At 35.5% G+C, this 20,811-nt stretch overlaps 1 protein-coding gene across 2 annotated transcripts in view; it reads left to right on the top strand.

Annotated features, from left to right (window-relative positions):
* Nucleotides 1-20,811, top strand: part of LOC121427384 (F-box only protein 42-like) — a 55,675-nt gene that overhangs the window by 21,416 nt on the left and 13,448 nt on the right. Inside the window, exons 4-5 of one of the 2 annotated variants that reach the window (XM_041623748.1) lie at nucleotides 14,646-14,745; nucleotides 17,334-17,390. In XM_041623748.1, coding sequence (XP_041479682.1) covers nucleotides 14,646-14,745; nucleotides 17,334-17,390 — 157 coding nt within the window. Of the gene's footprint in view, nucleotides 1-14,645; nucleotides 14,746-17,333; nucleotides 17,406-20,811 lie in introns of both variants that reach the window. The other variant, XM_041623747.1, reaches the window with a different exon arrangement.

The following is a 20,811-nucleotide window of genomic DNA, read 5'->3' as shown; positions in this document are numbered from 1 at the left end:
ATCTTTTCCCAATCGTTAGAATTACATTGTCCCAGATATAGTTATCTGTGTTGGTTGTGAGTGCAATCAAGACATTATGCATGGCCATGAGAGTCTGAGGGAGGTCTCTTTGAGTGTAAATGGATTTCCATGAAGCTCAGATTGTTTTCATCTTCAGTGCTGATTGTGTGGGCTTGTTCATACCATGGAGCTACAGACTAATGGAGCAGCTCCATGACATTCATGTACCCAAGGTGTAATGTTCAACACTGATTGATTGTGGGGGCCTGTTCATATTCTCAGATTGAAGTGTTCTCGGCCCTTGCAATTTTCAGCACTGATCGCGGGGTGTTGTTCATATGCAATCCCCTTGAATTTTTATAATTTAACTATGTTCATGAAGAAGTATTGTTGAATGTTTGACATTGCACAAACATGTAAACTGTACATATATGCACGTGTCTAGTTACTGTGGGGAAAACAACTTGAGTACAAAGTTTGGTGAGGTTAAGAATTTTGACTGACCACTTTAGTGTATTGCCTACATTCATGAGCACATTCACATGTACATGTACCAGTAGTCATTTCAGCATTTTTACTTGCAAATTGATATTAATCTAGGGCCGTCTGCACCATCCCGAGTTTTCAAATTAGTGCGCTTTTTCTGATCCGGCAAATTATCCCGATCTGAACAATCTCGAGATTATTTGCAACGGAGACGCAATTATAGCGCTAGTTCGTAGGATTAATCTCGAGATTGCAATCCCAAGTCAACTTGGGATTATTTGCAAAATAGCGCGCAATTTTTACGAATTATCGCGCTAATTCGTAGGTGTCAGACCATAATGCATCGATGCCTCGCTCGAGCAGGAATCGCTCCTGCGATGGTGGGGGCGGGGTTTCTTGAAGCTCAAGATTAATCGCAAAGATTGCCTATCGGGCTAAAATCTCGAGATTGAGCAAACTTGGGATGGTGCAGCAACGCCTTCTGAGAATACAAATAAATTTCAAATTACAGCTTTATAACTGTATCATCTGGCTTATCTCAAAGTGTTGTGGTGTGATGAGGCGTGTTAACATACCTTTTCAAGAGAAACCTATTCCGCATGCTTTGAAAAGATGTGCTAGATGCCGTTCTTACTACCAGCCTAGTTTACTGGAAACTAGTTTTAGAAAGCGTAATGAGATCGGTGTGTTACTTACATGTACATGCCACTCTGTTCTCAACCCAGCCTTTGAAACACTACAAGATAAACTGTATCATCCATATTTTGTCAAATTGTGTCATTGTTAGAACAGCTTTTCAACAAAGAAGGATTTCTGTAGTCATGTTTTTAAGGATAAATGTATAGCAAATTCCCCCAAATCTGCGCAGTCCCCTTGTCTGTGCGCGGTTCTAGTAAAGGAAGATGAGCAACGAGCACAAACTTTACACATGCAATACATAGACAGGTATGCATTAAAAAATGCGACTCAAAATGGTGAAAAAATAGGGCATTTCATGTGACAGCCTCAAAATGCAGCCTTTCTCGTCAAATTCCCCGAATTCTGTGCAAAGTGAATAAGTGCACAGACATGGGGTACCATTTTTTTTCAATATGAAAATGACTGCCCGAGGTTTTTTCAAGAAAATTCTATATTTTTTAATGAGAAATTTGGAACACTTACTCTTAATGATATAAGGATCATTATTAACTGAAAAAAATTGTGAAATAAGAAGAAATTCATGTTATTAAATCTTTACTCAAATTGCTAGGTGCGCAGACTTGATACCTTTTCATAAACCTATCCTCCAATTAGCCGCCTAAGAGTAATGCGGATAATTCAATAAAATTGCTTTCATAAACTCCGAAAATAAGCCGCATTATTTTTACGAGCGCCCGTCCTGAAAAAGGGGGATAATCGCCATGACAACTGGACACGCCCCCTCCGATGCGGTTGTGTTGGAAAAGGGTGACCTTGTGACCGCACCATGGCAATTATCCGCATAATTTGGAAATGCGTTCATAAACTCAAAATCTTGTCCCGATGCTGCTATTATGCGGATAATAGCAGCATCAGAGTAATGCGGATAACTCTTGTCCTCCTCCAATTTTACGACCAAATTATGCTGCTATTAGCCGCCTAATTCATTTTAATGGGGTTTATGAAAGGGGTATTGGGGGTCACCATCAAATATTACGTCCTTATACTCTTGAAGTGTGTTTGCAAGGTGAACATATTCCACTTTCACTCCCAACAGGGCATCAGCCATAAGTTTTACTCTATCAGTGTGTGGTTTAAATATTGATGTTGAGTTTTCTGAAGAAAAATGAAAGAAAAGTAGAAGTCCTACGTGTGGTACCATAGGGCAGTATCATTGATCTAATTTCTCTAATTGAAAATGTGTTGTGCAGCTAGTTGTACGTACATGTATGTATGTGCATTTGATATTCTGAAAACCCTACAAGTATTCAATCTATGCTCATTGACTTTGAAGGAATCCTTTAATCGAAAGTGCAATATATAAGAGTGTATACATGTGTGCACTTCTTACATATTTTTTAGTAACTAATTATCTCAATCATTACACTTTAGTAGGGGGTTTACACGACCTGTTCTAAATTGAAATCTTGACTGGTTCCGCAATAGACAGTTCAGATTGGCCAAGTATGTAGCAGATGCTGTTTTCTTGAAATTACATTTTGCACTGTCTAATTTGGGATGAACAATGGTAAGTATAAAACTAAGAGCTTTGCAATGAGATTTGAGAAGACAAGTTTATTGCTTTGGGTTGATATGGAAAACCTCTGCCCTTTTGAGAGGTATTTCTAGATGATGACACAAGTTAGAAATAAAACAGATCATGGCTTTCCACAGTGGATTGCTTTCTTGTATAAACTTTTTTATTGTTATAGCATCAGGCCAGTGTTTTTTTTATTTCATTTCAGATCATATTTTTTCATTATTATCTTCCACAAATACCCTTCAGTGTATTTTCAATATTTCAGTTTACTCTTTCATTTCATTAATATTTTTTTCAAATTCATTCAATGTTGTTTTATCTTATTCAATTTTGCTTTCTATCAAACTTTGATAATGATGATGATAATAATAGTTTTGATACTACTACTGCTGCTGCTGCTGCTGCTGCTGCTGCTGCTGCTGCTACTACTGCTGCTGCTGCTGCTGCTGCTGCTACTGCTACTGCTACTGCTACTGCTACTGCTACTGCTACTACTACTACTACTACTACTACTACTACTACTACTACTACTACTACTACTACTACTACTACTACTACTACTACTACTACTACTACTACTACTACTACTACTACTACTATTACATGCACTACTACTACTACTACATGCACTACTACTACTACTACTACTTCTACTACTTATGATAATACTGATGATAATACTGATAATAATATTGATGATAATAATATTGATGATAATAATAATTGATGATAATAATAATAATGGAGGAGAAGAAGAAGAAGAAGAGAGAATTCATCATGTTTGATTCAACAGTTCCACCTTTCTCCATCTTTTTCTGTATTCAGTTGTTTACTATCTAGAACTCTAATACATAGATACCTTTTTACTATTAACAACTAAAAAATTGGCTGGCAAAAGTCTCTTTGCAGACTATTCCAAACAATTTTCCCTCTATTATTCAAGTTTGTTGTGACCATTGTAATACCATGTATATATGCAAGAAGAGCCTGGCCTCGGAGGCTACACTATATCTTGACCTTGACCATGCTCATCGTTCGTTAGTCGCTTCTATGCAGGATTATACTTTGATCCTGAAGTTGTGTTTCTAGACCAGGCGGCCAATCAATACCATCAATATTCTGACACTGTCATGCTTTCAGGCTTGACCTGGGGCTCTGCCATCCAACCATTCTTATGTATTTCTGTGCAGTCCTATCCCTTGGGCTTTTATATATGCATGCTTTTCCTCTTCTATCTTCTGGGGATCAGGATGCGTTGGAATTCATATCAGCAGCCATCTGATGGCACTTTAGAAGGGAACGAAAACAACAAGGAAAAATGAAGTATTTTCTTGTCCTTGAATATATATCTAGTCATTGCGAGCTTGAAGTGTATGGAGAAAATTTGATGCGTGAAAAACAAATTTGTACTGGTCAGTTTGTAAGCTGTTTGAAGTCAAGAAGACTGGAGTAATGATCAGGTTGTAGTTGTTTTATAGGATTTGAACCATTTTTGTCTCACCTGCGAAGCAAAGTGAGACTATAGGCGCCGCTTTTCCGACGGCGACGGCGGCGTCAACATCAAATCTTAACCTGAGGTTAAGTTTTTGAAATGACATCATAACTTAGAAAGTATATGGACCTAGTTAATAAAACTTGGCCATAAGGTTAATCAAGTATTACTGAACATCCTATTAGAGTTTCATGTCACATGACCAAGGTCAAAGGTCATTTAGGGTCAATGAACTTAGACCATGTTGGAGGAATCAACATCGAAATCTTAACCTGAGGTTAAGTTTTTGAAATGTCATCATAACTTAGAAAATATATGGACCTAGTTCATGAAACTTGGACATAAGGTTAATCAAGTATCAATGAACATCCTGCATGAGTTTCACGTCACATGACCAAGGTCAAAGGTCATTTAGGGTCAATGAACTTTGGACGAATTGGGGATATCTGTTGAATTCCCATCATAACTTTGAAAGTTTATGGATCTGATTCATGAAACTTGGACATAATAGTAATCAAGCATCACTGAACATTTTGTGCAAGTTTCAGGTCACATGATCAAGGTCAAAGGTCATTTAGGGTCAATGAACTTTGGCCGAATTGGGGATATCTGTTGAATTCCCATCATAACTTTGAAAGTTTATGGATCTGATTCATGAAACTTGGACATAATAGTAATCAAGCATCACTGAACATTTTGTGCAAGTTTCAGGTCTCATGATTAAGGTCAAAGGTCATTTAGGGTCAATGAACTTTGGCCGAATCGGGGGGTATCTGTTGAATTACCATCATAACTTTGAAAGTTTATTGGTCTAGTTCGTTAAACTTGGACATTAGAGTAACCAAGTATCACTGAACATCCTGTGCGTGTTTCAGGTCACATGTCCAAGGTCAAAGGTCAATGAACTTTAGCCTAATTGGGTGTATCTGTTGAATTACCATCATAACTTTGAAAGTTTATGGATCTGATTCATGAAACTGTACATAAGAGTAATCAAGTATCACTGAACATCCTGTTCCAGTTTCAGGTCACATGATCAAGGTCAAAGGTCATGTAAGGTCAATGAACTTTGGCCATGTTGGGGTTTTTTGTTGAATAACCATCATATCTCTGTAAGTTTATTGGTCTAGTTCATAAAAAGAGGACATAAGAGTAACCATGTATCACTGAACATCTTGTGCGAGTTAGAGTAGTATGCAAAGTCAGCACTGCTGCTATATTGAACCGCGTGATGCAGGTGAGACGGCCAGAGGCATTCCACTTGTTCATTTTTGTGAACCAATTTCCTAGTCTAGCGGTACTTGTATTTAGCACACAAGAATCACAAACCAAATTGAAAACATAAAATTCTTAGGAGAGCATTTAAACTTAATACTGTTTCCTCTTTTTTAAAGACCACCCTCCACATTTCCAATGTCAGTGAGTTGAACCATGAAGCAAAAATCAACCTTGGAGTGTGTAATAAATGTATAAAATGTAATAAATTGTAGTATCATAACTTTTTAAAGATTTAATAGTTAATAGTTGAATGTTCTTTCAAAATCTTTCTTTTATAGAAATTCATATATATGCAAAAGATGTCTAATTTTATGACAGATGAAAAAAAATGATCACACACAACTATAATTCTGTTGATGATACACAGCCCAAAAGGAGATTTGAAGCAATCATGAACTCCCTTGTTGATGGCATGTCCCCACCATTACATTGTGCATGTGCACATTCAAAGAAAACATCTTTGCCCATCAATTTTGCATTCAAGTCTGCTCTCTCCTCCAAACTTGTCTTTCAACTCTTTTCTGGTGAGGAGACTCCCGTAGAGAGTTTTTTTTTGCGAATATTTCAAGTTATACAGAATACTGTGCAGGATTTGCAGAATAAATCTCTGATTGTGGAGAATTCTGGAGAGAGATTTTGTTCTCTGCAATGGATCAAGTTAGGATTTTTAGAATGATTCTCTGATTGTGGAAAATTCTGGAGAGAGATTTTGTTCTCTGCAATGGATCAAGTTAGGATTTTTAGAATGATTCTCTGATTGTGGAAAATTCCCCTCTCGCATAACAATTGTGTAGAGAAAGTACAGTTTGTCGCTGAAATTGAGTTGTTTTTGTAAACCAAAAAGAGAATGGAAAGCCAGTTGTGAATCCCTTGTTGATTGTATCTGTAAACATTTCCAGCGGATGACTGATGGTGGTTGCGGCAGATCATGGAAATTAATTCTGTATTTCAAGGAAACAAGGATTTAGGTACTAAATGCTATACATGAGGAGACAGATTTTCAAGTGTGGTTTAGTAATTGATGTGTCGAATAAAATAAATGAAATGCCATCCATCATGGTTTTCCAAAAAGCCATAAATTAATAAAGTGTTTTCCATTTAAGTGATTAAATATTCTACAAGCATATCCATTGAATAGACTATGCTGAAGCGACATACTGTACATGTATGTGGCAACTCACAATGATTGAAGTATGGCATAATGGATTTGAGTGCAGGGATACAACATTTTGCATGAAATAAAAGCATTATCTTTCTCTCTGTCATTTTGGTATTTATACCAGCATGACTCTGTGTAGTAAAAATTTAATAGTATTGCAGTATGAAATTCAAATACATGTAGATCAATATGAAAAATGATAATTTGAAAATCATGAACAATTCCTGTATGAGAATGAGATTACTTACCCTAGATTACCTTAATCCAATGCTTGCTTGCAGGGCACTAATCCTTTTGGATTAAGGGATAGTTTATTCAAGCACAAGTTCTGAAACCAATAGGTGGTTTCAAACCGCCTCGATCACAAGAATCCCCGTTAAATTACGAGAACTTTTTTTGGCTAAAAATACCCATTAATTATTCCTGCATTCACACCGCCCCGCGACGTACTCTTCGGGATAAGTTCCCGAAGTTACGAGCAATGGCAGTATGGTCTGATAAGCAGGCAAGGCGCGAGATTCAAATTCACTAGCCCAGCAGCCACCCACGTCGCCGCGCCCAACGACACGCTGGGCTAAAAGTTCCTGTAATTTGCTTTCACATCGCCAAAATACCTGCGACCTTGGAAAAATCCCCGCGAAAGTTCTTGTAATTTCGCCAAGTACCTACTATTTAGCGGGAATTTTCTTTCGGGGAAATTACGCGTAGTTTGCTTTCACATTACCAAAATACCTGGTATTTTCTGATCGGGGTAAATTTCCCGATCAGAGAATACCTGGAACTGGCGAACTTCGAGGCGGTCTGAAACCACCTAATGAAAGTTATTTGTATGGTACTAGATAAATATAGGATTTTATCCATCAATGAAATCCAATCACTATGCTTGAAAGGAAACATAATGGTGTATCGTCTTGGAATAGCCGCTTTGTATGATAAATGAATTTCACAACAATAATTGCAGTCAGCAAACATTTTACTTTAAGAAATCTTGGCTTATCTTGTTTAATTGCTGTTCAAATAATTCAACACCTTGGCCAGCCTGCACGATGATGAAATTTAGATAAAACATTCATGATGGATACTTGTCACATGTATGTATTTCAATTTCAATGGAAGTAAAGCCAATATGAGTTGGCAGGCTTGTATAGCATTACACCAAGTCCTTAAAGGGGAAGTTCACCCTGACAAAAAGTTTATTGTAAAAATAGCAGAAAAAATAATAAAAAATATTGACGAAGGTTTGAGAAAAATTCATCAAATAATTAAAAAGTTATTAGAATGTCAATTATTTGATTTGTGACGTCATATGCGAGCAGCATTCCTACATAGCGAATGGTAAAAAATCAATGAAATGTCATTTTCTCAGAAAATTGAAAATGGTTTTCACTGTACCTTTTGTATATCAATAGACAAATCATTTCACACCCGATCATGAATAGAAAACATAATTAAGTCATCAGGAACCATAAAAAATTGAAATTCATGCATTTTATATTACATAACACATGAGGCAGCTGCTCGTTTATGACGTCACAAATCCAAAACTTTGAACTCTAATAACTTTCTTATTCTTTAACGGATTTTCCTCAAACCTTCACCAATAATTTTTACTATTTTTTCTTCTATTTTTACAACAAAGTTTTCTTCAGGGTGAACTTCCCCTTTAAAGGAAACCGAAACCCAAGAAGAGAAGCAATCTCCCCCTGATCTTCACATACATGTATGTGGTGTGAATTATATTTTCACATGACATATGTTATGCTTAGAATGAGGCAAGATGCACTTTGAAAGATAAGGAAGATCTGAAAATTGTGTACAAAACAAATGGAGAGTTGTCCACAAAATCAGCCATTTTGAAGCATGTTTGCCAATTTTAGGATCCCCATAGAAAGTATATTAACAGTTTTCAAACTCCCATATTATATTTGCTTCATAACCGATTTTGATAAATTGAATTTTAGATTGCTCTTCTCATTTTATTCTTTCTGATAAGACAGATTTCTCCTTGTATTTTGGTTTCCTTTAACTTCTTATTCTGTTCCTTGCTCCTATTGATTTGATGGTAATGCAACATATTTGGTCATTTCGGTCTAAGTTTCCTTAACATTCCTCTGAATTCAAGTTATATAAGCAGTAATAGTTGACGCCTATCTCCACCCATGTGGCAAATGGGTTCCTTGTTGGAATATGAAATCCAATGTAGTGTGCCTGGCATTTGAGCTTGCAAGCTCTTGCTGGAATACTCCTCAGGGAGTGGAGAAAGTGGTGCAGTAGTTTGTATTCTTTTGTGAGCAAGTAGGAATCAAATGATGTATCTGTATTGCGCACTAAGGGATGTAAAATACTTTATAAAAGCAAAATATCATCATCGACATCATCATCATCATCACCATCACCAACACCAACACTGCCACTGTCATCAGTTATTGCATTACTATTTTGTCACCCTAATTATTAGTTTGTGTATTATTTCTTCTTGGAAATATATTCAAAGAACCAAATGAAATAGAGAAAATTTATCCTCATAAATTGTTGATGTTTTCAGCAAAATGACGCAAGTACATGAAAAATACACTTTCATATATGACCGAGTGTATCATTATGGAAAATTGTTATATAACATGATGCTGCACATACATGTACATCTTAATCGTAATCAAAGCTTGGCTGCTGCCATTCAATATGTTCCCATGCCAACTATATCTAAAATTGCTTGCAGTGATGTTCATTCTTGAAGCTCAGCTGTTGCCTAGGCGATTTCAATGAATGGAAGCTGTAATCCTTGTTTGAATCTTTTATTATTGTCACATGGGGCTTAAAGAGATTTGGATGAAATGAGATGAATAGAAGCATTTTCCATATGCTTGCAATGTTGCTATTTGAAATAAGACGGAACCCAAACAAGTATAAAATCCTTAGAAAAGTAGAATTGATCACTATTGAAAAAAACTCAAACAGCAATTTATCCCGCATTAACAAAGAACAATGTTGGAGAATGAGAAAGTTGGCCCTAGTTCTGTACATGTACGTACATGGGTGGTTATATGCTTTAATAACCAGGAGTAAAAGTTGCTTAAATTCACATATGTATTCATCCATGAAATGCCCACCTCACATTTCCGAAAATGTATTTTGATTTAGTTGGAAAATACCATGGATGTTCTGTACTTTCTTTTAATACTCTGAATATAGAAATCAAGTTAATGTACATAGATTACTTTTATATTTATGACAGGATGCCATTCTGGTAATTGCTCCACAATTTTCATTCTGAATCTCATTAAAAAAGGCATAAAATACATTTTGTGCCAATGCCAGTGGATAAAATCCAAAAATAAATTAAGGAATCATTTGTTTTGAGCTTATAGCCTTTTGGAAGTGCCCCCAAAATGAAACCTGACTAAAACTTACATTTACCTTCATTTTGGAGGAAATACCCTTTTTTATTGGTTTGATTGTCATTTTTTTTCCTGACCAAAATCACCTCCATTTTTGTAGTGACAATTTTTTCTTTTAATTTTTTTTCCAAACCAGGGCCTTGTTTGAGCTTGTATTTATGCCATTTAGCTCATTTTATCAATTTTAATAGACAAAGAAAGATTAAATCAAATTTAGATGGGGACATAGGGCATTGCAGGTATAAAGTAAAGTTAATTGACTCGCCCCTATATCTCCATCTTCTCAAATCCTGTGCCCTTACATTGCCCATTCTCTCAAGTGAACTGAACTAACAAGATACCGTAAATGAAGTAGTTGCAATAAACACTGATTCACAAGAAAGTGTGTGAAACCAAGCTTAATCGTCATATATCATCAAGGATCTAGATCTGGTAGCTACATAAACTGAACTTTGTGAAATCTTGAAATCTGCGCTGAAATATGTTCACACTGAAGATCACCAACACAGATAAGCGCACGTGGGACAGTGTATTATTATTGCTTTGAATGTCAGCCTGACGTTTGACCTGAATCCTGTGCTTATTTGCTAATTTTTCAGCAATTACACAATTTCTTCCAGAATCCTTTGGCACATACTTTTTATTTATACATACTGACACTTTGGTGGTCATTTCATTGAATCCTGTGCAAATTCATCTTGAAATCGTTACCACAACTGGAATTTATCTTTAATAAAAATATATTGTTTGAAACTGCAGTTTATGCAGCTCAGATAACACTTTATAATATCTGAAAGGGGTCAATAATGAATGCATGGTGCATTTGTCACAGGGCTCTTGCTTTTCACTTGCCATGGTTTGATATTGGCCACTGTCCATTTAACTTAATCTGAATAAACAATGAGACCGATTGACGAGAAAGGACAGTCTCAACTCAAGCCATGGCAGCAAGAGTGAGAGTTATAGTGCCCTGTGACAAAAACACATTTTATTGTTGACTCTTCTTCATCTAGGTGTTTGTACTGAATAAAAGCGCAGATAGCATGAGCCACTATTTCAGACCAAGAATTAAATATCAACTTTGACCTAGTATAATTTGGAAAACTGTTCATCTTCAGTAGATGTGAAATTATTTTGGAAAGATTTGATAATCAGCCTTTGTAGAAAGGATCATTGAAAGGATCATTTCCCCAGGGAGTGGAGAAGGTGCAGTGTGCAGGCAAGCCTGGATCTGATGATAGGGGAATCTGTAAAGACAAAAGACATTCAATGTCAGTCACTACATAAAAGCGGAATTTCATTTTTGTAGTCATTGACCTACTTAAACTATTCTTAAATTCCTTATCTCATTCCAGGGTTGGCGATTTTTTTGATTTTTTAAAAAAAATAAAAAAAATCAGATTTATTTGATTTAAATCAGATTTTTTTTATTTAAATCAGATTTTTTTGATTTTTTTTATTTTTTTAAAGTACCTTCGAAAAAAAGGGTAATTATCCCCCCCTTACTCTTACAATGACATCAATATTGATGTTATACATTTCACCCCTAATATTGTTCTTAACCACATATTTTGGGTTATTTTGTAATTAAAATCCAGTAAAAATGGACAATTAAAAATAAATTTGATGTATCGAACTTAATTCTATCATACATAGGCCTATGAAGGAATATTCTATAGGGAATTCCCAGTGAGTAGAGAAAATTCCCCTCTGGGATTTTTCATTCAAATATTAAAAAAATCCAAGAGAAAAAATCCCTTATCAAAACTGCCAACAAACCCTTTGCCAATTACTAGTATTCATGTATATTGTAAGAGAAATAATTCAAATCAATGATTTTTTTCAATTAGTCACAGCTTTACAATAGTCAAAGAGAGACTACAACTGTATATGTTTAGGATCTTTTTGATAAAAAGCTCTTCTCTTGCTACAGATATAGATGCAAAACTCTCAGTTTTGGAGAACAATATAGGAGATAGCTTAGTCAAAGGGTGACTATACTACATTCTGTTACTGTGATTTTTTACATTAATCTACAATTTTTATTCCCATATTCTCTACAAAAAAATCTGTTTGATCCATGAAGTATGAAAAAAAATCTACTTACTTTTAACTTAAAGGATAAAAACTGCAAAACTGCTTAAATTACAACATATGTATTACAAAAAGAAGTATTTTATTTTAAATGAGACACAGCTTACAACTGCCAATGATTGTAACTGAAGTACCTGCATCTTAACATTAAAATGCAGTGTTAAATGTTTATTCTGAGTTTTGCAAATTGTTGTTATAGAGCTCTTTCCATTATTACATGCAGATACAAAACTTCCATTATTTGTAGCACTGAACATAAAATGGGCTGCAGTGACTTAAAAGGTTTATAAGAGAAAGCTTTTCTCAACAGTCAAATTATGACTGTACTACATTATGTTAATGTGATTTTTATAATTATGTTATTCAAAACATCAAATTTATGATAAATGTAACAATACGAAATAAGAGGCTTGTTAAATATGTTGATTACATGCAGGTATCATTTTTTTTATTTTACATGACAGAAGTAGTTATGTGTAGGCGAAGGATCAAAACTGGAAAACTGCCAACAAAGCTTTTCTCATTGACTTTTATATATTATATATTTTTTTTACAAACTGCTCTCTGAAAAGTCTTTGGATTATGTGAAAACTTTAAGTTAAGAAAGAAATTGACTAATAATAACTGACAAAGAATGTAAAATTTCAGAAGAAAAACTCGACATAATTTACAAAAAATGAGTACCTATTGATAACATACATCTGTAGTTTTTAAGGAATTACCTGATTTTATTAATTTGATTTTAATTTGTTTTAAGTAGATATGAAGACTTTGTTGATCTTTTATTGATATAAAGTTAATTCAAAGTTTTTCAGTTGACTTGAAGAATTAAAACTGCATTGAACAAATACTTTGTCCATGATTTGTACATTTTTCAATGGAAGTGATTTAAATCAATGATTTAAAAAAAAAATCATGGTGATTTAAATCGCGATTTAAATCACGATTTAAATCAACGTGATTTAAATCCGCCAACCCTGTCTCATTCTTTGATACCATGAAGTCTCTGATACTCACCCTCAAATTGGCAACAGACCTTTGAATTAATGGACATTGACTGTTCTGTCACTTAAAACATGTCTTGTACCTGGCTAGGAACCCTTTTACTTGAAATTTCTTGCCAGACTTGCTCTTTGTTCAGATAAATTCAAATTCAACTTCATTTCAGATTGAAATGGAGAGTGACCGATTTCAAGCCATGGCAGGTACAAAGCAAGACCGAGTTGGTCCTTTTGCATTGTACAAGTTTTAGCATGAATAAAATTTTTAGATTTACATCCCAATGACCTTTTTTTAACACCAATCTACAGCGTTAGAGGAAGCTACATGTACATACTGTATATCAAGCAGCAGCATTGGCCAAAAGACTCCTCTTTTGTTTGATCTTGTTATTTTGTTGTATCCATGGAGGCCTCTTCTACCTCAGTTTATTTTTTCAACTGTTGGTATATAGGTACGGATCCAGAGTTGAGATTTTATGGGATGCTACGGGATCCAGGATTTTTTGAAAGGGGTACCATATTTTACCTGTTGGAAATTTGACATGCAAAAAAGAAGAGGTTTCCACCTTTATGTATAATATAAAGGTTAATTCTTCTCTCTTTTTTTCCTTTTCTGAAATCCTTTGGGGGCTCGCGCACCTTCAGCCCCCCTGGTTCCGCGACCTAGTATACATGCAGATTCATCCAGTGTGAAACATTTGTGAGTTATGTGCTGACATTTTAGCGATTTTTCACTTTTCAGGTTGTGTTTAACCTCAAAATATGGCTATGCCATATAAAACTTTGACACAGTTTGTGCATAAAGTGGTCATGTACCTTTGTCTGTTGTCAGAGTCCTTTAACACAAAATTTAGCAATTAATCAAATGGCTTTTTTATGATTGATTCCATATATCTTTATGTGCAATCAATGTTAGAAATCAGTACTTTAATTAATCACTAAACTATGTGTTATGGGGTCCTGGGGCCTGTTAAGAAAGAGTTGCGTTTAAACGCAAGTCAAAATATCAATCACAAATCCCAAATGCGCGCTGTTGATTGGTTGAAAATCAAGTTGCGCATGATTTTTAAAGTTGTGTTTGATTGCAACTCTTTCTGCAACGGGCCCCTGGTCATTTAATTAAACAATGTCATAATCAGGATTGGTTCTCATCAAACCAATAAAGGGAGGGTCCCTTCTGATGGAAATTGTAAGGGCAATGTCGGACTGTGTCCTTTCAGAAAAAAAATCTGCGGTTTCTTCTTATGAAATTAGGGAATATCCCTTGTGGGGGATTTTTCTTTAACGGTGCGGATTTCAAAGCTTTCTGTGGTTGGCGTTTACATATTCATGTATATTGTGGTATAAAATTAGTATTGATTTTCCGACGCAGCTGAATTCAGAGCCTGGGCCCGTAAAGGGCTCTGTTTGTAATATGATTTGAAAGCACCAAATAGTTGTATGCATCCTTCCACCATCCCAGGTTATTTGTAATCAATATTTAATAATGTGCTTTGTTCTCTGTTATTTTCATGTGCAGGTCCAACAGTGTTTGGGTTCTCGATGTGCAAGATATGAGCTGGAGGGAGATAGAAACGAGGAGTCATGATAAACCAAGAGAAAGATACGGTCATGAGCAGGTCAGTTACGATCGATTTCATAATTAGAGTTGATAACAAGCACATTATTACCATCAGAGTCTGCAAATATAGATGATACAATTTATTGAAGATATTTGGTTAAAATTACTGATGTCTTGTTGAAAATAATCTGGGAGTTTGTGTACAGAGCAGAACAGTTACACATTCAACAAACCAACAACCTCTCCTCTCACCCACACCCACACGTCTGCCTATGTGTGAAAACAGGCCCAGAAAAAAATCCTTGAGAAAGGTTCCCCACACTTTGCTACCATAATGCCAGCCAAATGAATGTTTCATGTACTGTTACATGTCCGTGGATATTCCATAATACTAATGATGGTGAAAAAAAGTCAGATTAGATTAATCAGCCTTCCCTCTTTTCTCGAGCATCATTTCCTTGTGGAGATGGCATTACAAGACGGTCTTAAGACGATCTGTTTAGCAGCGCTCATCGTAATCATGTTTGACATTTCTAAGATGCCGCTAGCTCATGCACATGACACTCTACCCATAGGCAAGCTTATAGCCTTGGGACCGAAAGAAAGAGCAAAGATTATAATTTGATTTACAAGTGGTTGGCTTCGTATTTGTGATGATGCGTGTGGGGGGAAGCAATACTAATCAATATTTTATCTAGGACACAAATCTTGCTTACAGTCTTTTGTTTTGCTTCCCTCATTCCGAACCAGTTGACAGTGACGTAATTTCATCTACATGTATCGTCACTTTGTACAATCTTAAAGGACAAGTCCACCCCCGACAAAAATTTGATTTGAATAAACAGAGAAAAATCCAACAAGCGTAACACTGAAAATTTCATCAAAATCGGATGTAAAGTAAAGAAAGTTATGACATTTTAAAGTTTTGCTTAATTCCACAAAACAGTTATATTCACATCCTGGTCGGTATGCAAATGAGGAGACTGATGACGTCATCCACTCACTATTTCTTTTGTATTTTATTATATGAAATATTCTAATTTCTCCTCATTGTCAAGTGAAACAATGATTAATTCCTCCTTGAACATATGGAATTAGCATTGCTAAATACTATATATAGTTCAGTCAAGTTGGTCCTTATTGTCAAATCTGTGAAAAATGGAATATTGTATAATTCAAACAATAACAAACAATAGAAATAGTGAGTGACAGACATCAACTCTCTCATTTGCATGCCAAGTTGTGCATATCACTGTTTTGTGAATAATAAGTGAAAGTTCGAAATGCCATAACTTATTTTTCATCCGATTTTGAAGAAGTTTTCAGAGTTACATGTATGCTACTTTGTTCTTCCTCTATTTATTCAAATTAGCATTTTTCTGGGGTAGACTTGACCTTCAAACGTATGCAGTTATGTTATACATGCACATGCATGTACAAAGAAAAGAGGAACAAATTCATTTAAATAATATTTCATTATGTTTATGTGTCAATTGTATTTATTTAATATGCCTATCCATGAATGATTTGTATGTTTGATTTCATGGACTTGACTATTAACTCAATAATAATCTGATAATTTGCCAATATTTTGTCAATCATTCTTTAGGCGGTAATCAGTGGGAGTCATGTTCTAATAATCAGAAGCTTAAATTCCAATACTTCATGATCAATATCTTGTTGGAAGTATTTTCTATTCATTGGAGGCTATATTTCACAATTACTCTCATCAATATTTTTGTAATTTGTAATCAGTGACAAGCATGTTCTAGTTCTAATATTCGGGGGCTATATTTAACAATATTCTGATCAATTTTTTGGAAGTTGGAATCAATGACAAGCATTTTCTAATAATCTGAGGCTAATTTCACAATACTATATGAATAATATGATAAATCTGCTTGTTGCTTGTAATCGATGACAAGCATGTTCTGTTCATTATTGGAGATTAATTTCTCAATACACTATCTTTTATATAGGTTGTATTAAAGTGATTGGTTAACATTGGTTGACTTTCAAAAAATCTGAGCTAGAAGGTCACACTTGTCACCTGTGTCTGTGATATGTTACAAAAATGAAGCCCAGAAAAAATTGCGTTCGAAAATAATTATTTAGTGCTTCAAAAATTGAAATATAAAGTGACCGGAAACACCATCTTAATTTCATCCCATACACTTATGTGTACTATTTAGGCGTCTATAAGACACCTATTTACAAAATGGGGGTTTGCCTTGTAGTTTTAGCTTTTCATTCTCAATAATGGTTGTTTTCAGGGTTTATTAGTTCTAATACATGCACTTGTACACATCTTTCATCTTGGTTTGAGAATTTTTTAAATCGGCTGCTCACAAAGTTAAACAATACCTTTAATTGAAGGACAAACATAATCTAATAATCAGAAACTACAGTAACTTCACAATCCACTATCAATCTTTTTTAAGGTTGTAATCATTTATTGGAGGCTAATTTCACATTACTCTATGATCAATATTCTGTAGGCTGTAATCGATGACAAGCATGTTCTAATTATTGGAGGCCAATTTCACAGTACTCTATGATCAATATTTTGTAGGTTGTAATCGATGACAAGCATGTTCTAATTATTGGAGGCTAATTTCACAATACTCTATGATCAATATTTTGTAGGTTGTGATCGATGACAAGCATGTTCTAATTATTGGAGGCTGTACCTCGTCTCAGGAGGTAAGTCATAATCAAGTAAGTATTCTCAAAGACTCTCTTGTAATGTCTGCTCTATGTCATGTCTCTTTGTACAATGTATCACAGTGTCTATTTGTCTTGTGAAGAGTACTGTTTTGTCTTCCTGTTGATGCCCACAATCAGAAGAATTAATCATTATAATGGCAAGTTGATTTAGGAAGAGTTATGTCCCACAATTGCCCTCTTCCTCAGCTCAAGCTAGGTCTAAATCCCTTTTATTTCTTTATCGAGATCGTTTGAGGATTTGTCTTTCTTGTCCTTTCACTAACTCATACATTTGTTGTTGTCAGAATGCCCAGCTACTTCATTTTGTTGTGTTCATGTTGCTTTCTTGTTTTTCTTTATTCTATCTGGGGTATAATTGTAAAATGTACCAATTTTGTTTTGTTTTCCTCTCCCTTCCCTTTACTTTATGTTGTTTATGGTGCCATATGACCTACATATCCATCCAAGTTTGAAATTATACTTTGTGTTCTCTTATCATTTTGTTATTCATCCAATATTGTGTGTTTATAGTAAGTTTTGCCCAACATGTGAAAGATCTTTTCTATTTTAGTATTTGCTTTCTTGTCCTTTCATTTTGAATACAGTATATCCTGTAAAGTGTGATTCACTTTAGAAGTTTAGTCACTTTTTAGTGTTTTAACTTTTATTGTACTTTCTCTATTTTTATTTCTCCCTTTTATAAAGTAAATATTCTACGCACATGCAGGCCTAGGTCTTGCCCATTTGTGTTTTGGTGTCCATCGAAACAAGTTAATAGTAATCTAAACAATATCTTGCAATTTACTGGTATGTGTGTTGTTGGGGTGTTATGTATTCCATTGGCTTCCTCACTGATTTTTTTATTATTCATTAGCTAGTCGCTGATTTGATGGGAGAGTACCCATTTACTGTGAGTGATGGGTTCTCCCTGTGGGTTAGGATATGTAGGATAATAGTCGTTTTGGGGGTTGTTTATTGGTGCCGATTGTCTTCGATGAGAGACATCCACGGTTACTTCATTGCAGGGTTCATTCTGCCAAAATACTGCAGTATGAAGGAAATCTTGAATTTGTGGGAAAGGTTAAAAACAATTACGAGCTTTCATGCTGTTTTGGTTTTAGGTTTTGAATTGAAACTCATCGTTGCCTTGGCTGGGATGAAAAGAGAAATGCTCATATTGTTCCCTAATGTCTAAGTGTAATTGCCAGTTGTGATAATGATGATCTCAAAATGATTTTGAATGGAATCCAATAGAAAACTCACCAATGTGTTTGTATAGGATTAAAAAAGTAATAACATAAAAAGAGACCCAACATCTAGCTGAAATGTAATGTTTATTTAGTCTTTTTCTCATTAATTATTTTCTGCAGATTCATTCGGTATATATTTTTTATTCACACATACAAACATTTGGGTGGTCAGTGCCTCAGTGGTCACTTATTGGATTTTGTTTGAACACATTTTACACTAATACCACAACTGGCATTTATCTTTAATGACGGTTTAAAAGAAACGTGCCTGTATTCCCTGAGGTTCCGAGAAAAATCTAATAATTCTGCGACCATACAACTTCATATTGGCGGCTCTTTTCCCTAGAGATGGGCGGCGGTATGGTTTTAATCACTCACCTTACATCCTACGGTTCGGCACGGTACTCAAGAAGCAGATAATGGGCACTGCCCAAGCCACTTAGAGCAAACCCTCCTCCAGATTTATGTTAATTCAATACAATTCAGACAGGTAGCCATTGCCAGGGATCTGTGTTTAGATAGGACTCATTTGTCAGTCAGTGCTTCAAAATTGTTCAAAGTGATGTCAAGTTTGTAAAAGAGCTATTTGAGAGGTTGGACAAACGTGAGCCAAGCATGCACTCCCTGGATGTGCAGTTTGTATCAGGACTATTGAAATTATATACAATAGCTAATGTGGGGCTGTGTTTATATAGGACTCATTTGTCAGTCAGCACTTATGAAATTGTTCAGAGTGATCTCAAATTTATGAAAAGGCCATTTATTTGCTAGGTTAGACTATCAAACATGAGCCAAGCACGTCCTGGCTAACATTATGTCAAATATGCTATTTACATCATGGCTATTGAAATAATATAAGGAAGAATAGGTTTAAGAGGATTCAGATTTACTGCGACACATTAAAGTTGAATTAAGAAGATGATTCAAAATATTGAGATATTTACATTAATAGCAACCTTACAACCCACCAAACACTAAGAGGTGATTCGACCCCCCATTTTCTTTTTTCAAAATAGTGAATTTGAACGATTTATCCCTACTCATTTTCCCCGAGTTCGCTCCTGCAATGCCTACCGAGACGGGTGTTCTTTGACTGTGACGTCACCGGGGGTATCGTAGTAAACAAGGCAGTGCTGTTTTGTGTACTATGCACGTACGCCTTCATATTTACTTTTGTGTCAAAACTTCATTTTATCGCTATTGATTTTATGTGAACGATGTTGAAAGGAAGTAATAATTATCATAAGACATATTGTCAATAATATGTCCCTACATTGTTAAAACTGTTCTTCTTTGTAGCAATTTTAGACGATTTTAATGCCTTGTTTTCGTTCCGGACTGTGTCCGTGGCGAAACAATTGAATAAACTGCAGTTGAAGTTGTATCTGCGAGCCGGAGAACTTGCAAAAAGGAAATGATTGAAATTATATTTATGGCCATACTATTATTCCAAATATGTAAATTCCCTCATAATGATACCATAGACCCTAAAGGAATAATTTCAAGGCGAATAGTATGAAATTTGACCAAGATCTATTCACCAGTCGATAACGTAGCAGACGTGTTATCATGATATATTTATCCGCGTGTGACGCGGCTCTTGCAAAAAACACAGTTGGTTGCGGAATTGCTTTGTGCCGACCGGCCACCCGCTCCGGCGCAGCTAGCTGTCGAGCTGCCGGACCGCATACATGTACCTTTCATGCTGTCTTCAACTCACTTGCGAATTGCATTTGTATGTGTGACGGTGACATCTAGCGTAATTAGATATACATGTAGAAAACAACTCGGAAGGCCGAGAAGAATAGTAAGTTGATTCAAGATTGTTCTGTGGAATGAGCCATGAGTGGAAATGATCCACAGGATATAAAAATGGAGTCAAAGACAAAAGGAAAGAAGAAAAAGACGTCAGGGGATTGCTGCATGGTCATGAACTGCGGTTCGACCATACATATATATATGGGGATGGTCTGGGGGTCGACATACCAGACCACTACCCCACTACAGTGCAGTACACTCAATTAATGCCTGGGTGTTGTGTGTATTGTATATAGCATATAGGCATGCAGCGCGCGCAGAGCTGAGCTGGCCGCCGGAATTACTTTCCAGCTTCTCACTTGATGGAACATCGTGATAAAATAAATGAGAAATAGTGAAAATATCATTCA

The sequence above is a fragment of the Lytechinus variegatus genome, chromosome 14, assembly GCF_018143015.1.
Source record: "Lytechinus variegatus isolate NC3 chromosome 14, Lvar_3.0, whole genome shotgun sequence".
NCBI lineage: Eukaryota > Metazoa > Echinodermata > Echinoidea > Temnopleuroida > Toxopneustidae > Lytechinus > Lytechinus variegatus.
The sequence above is the reverse complement of the archived record's forward strand: the minus strand, read 5'-3'. Positions and strand labels throughout refer to the sequence as shown.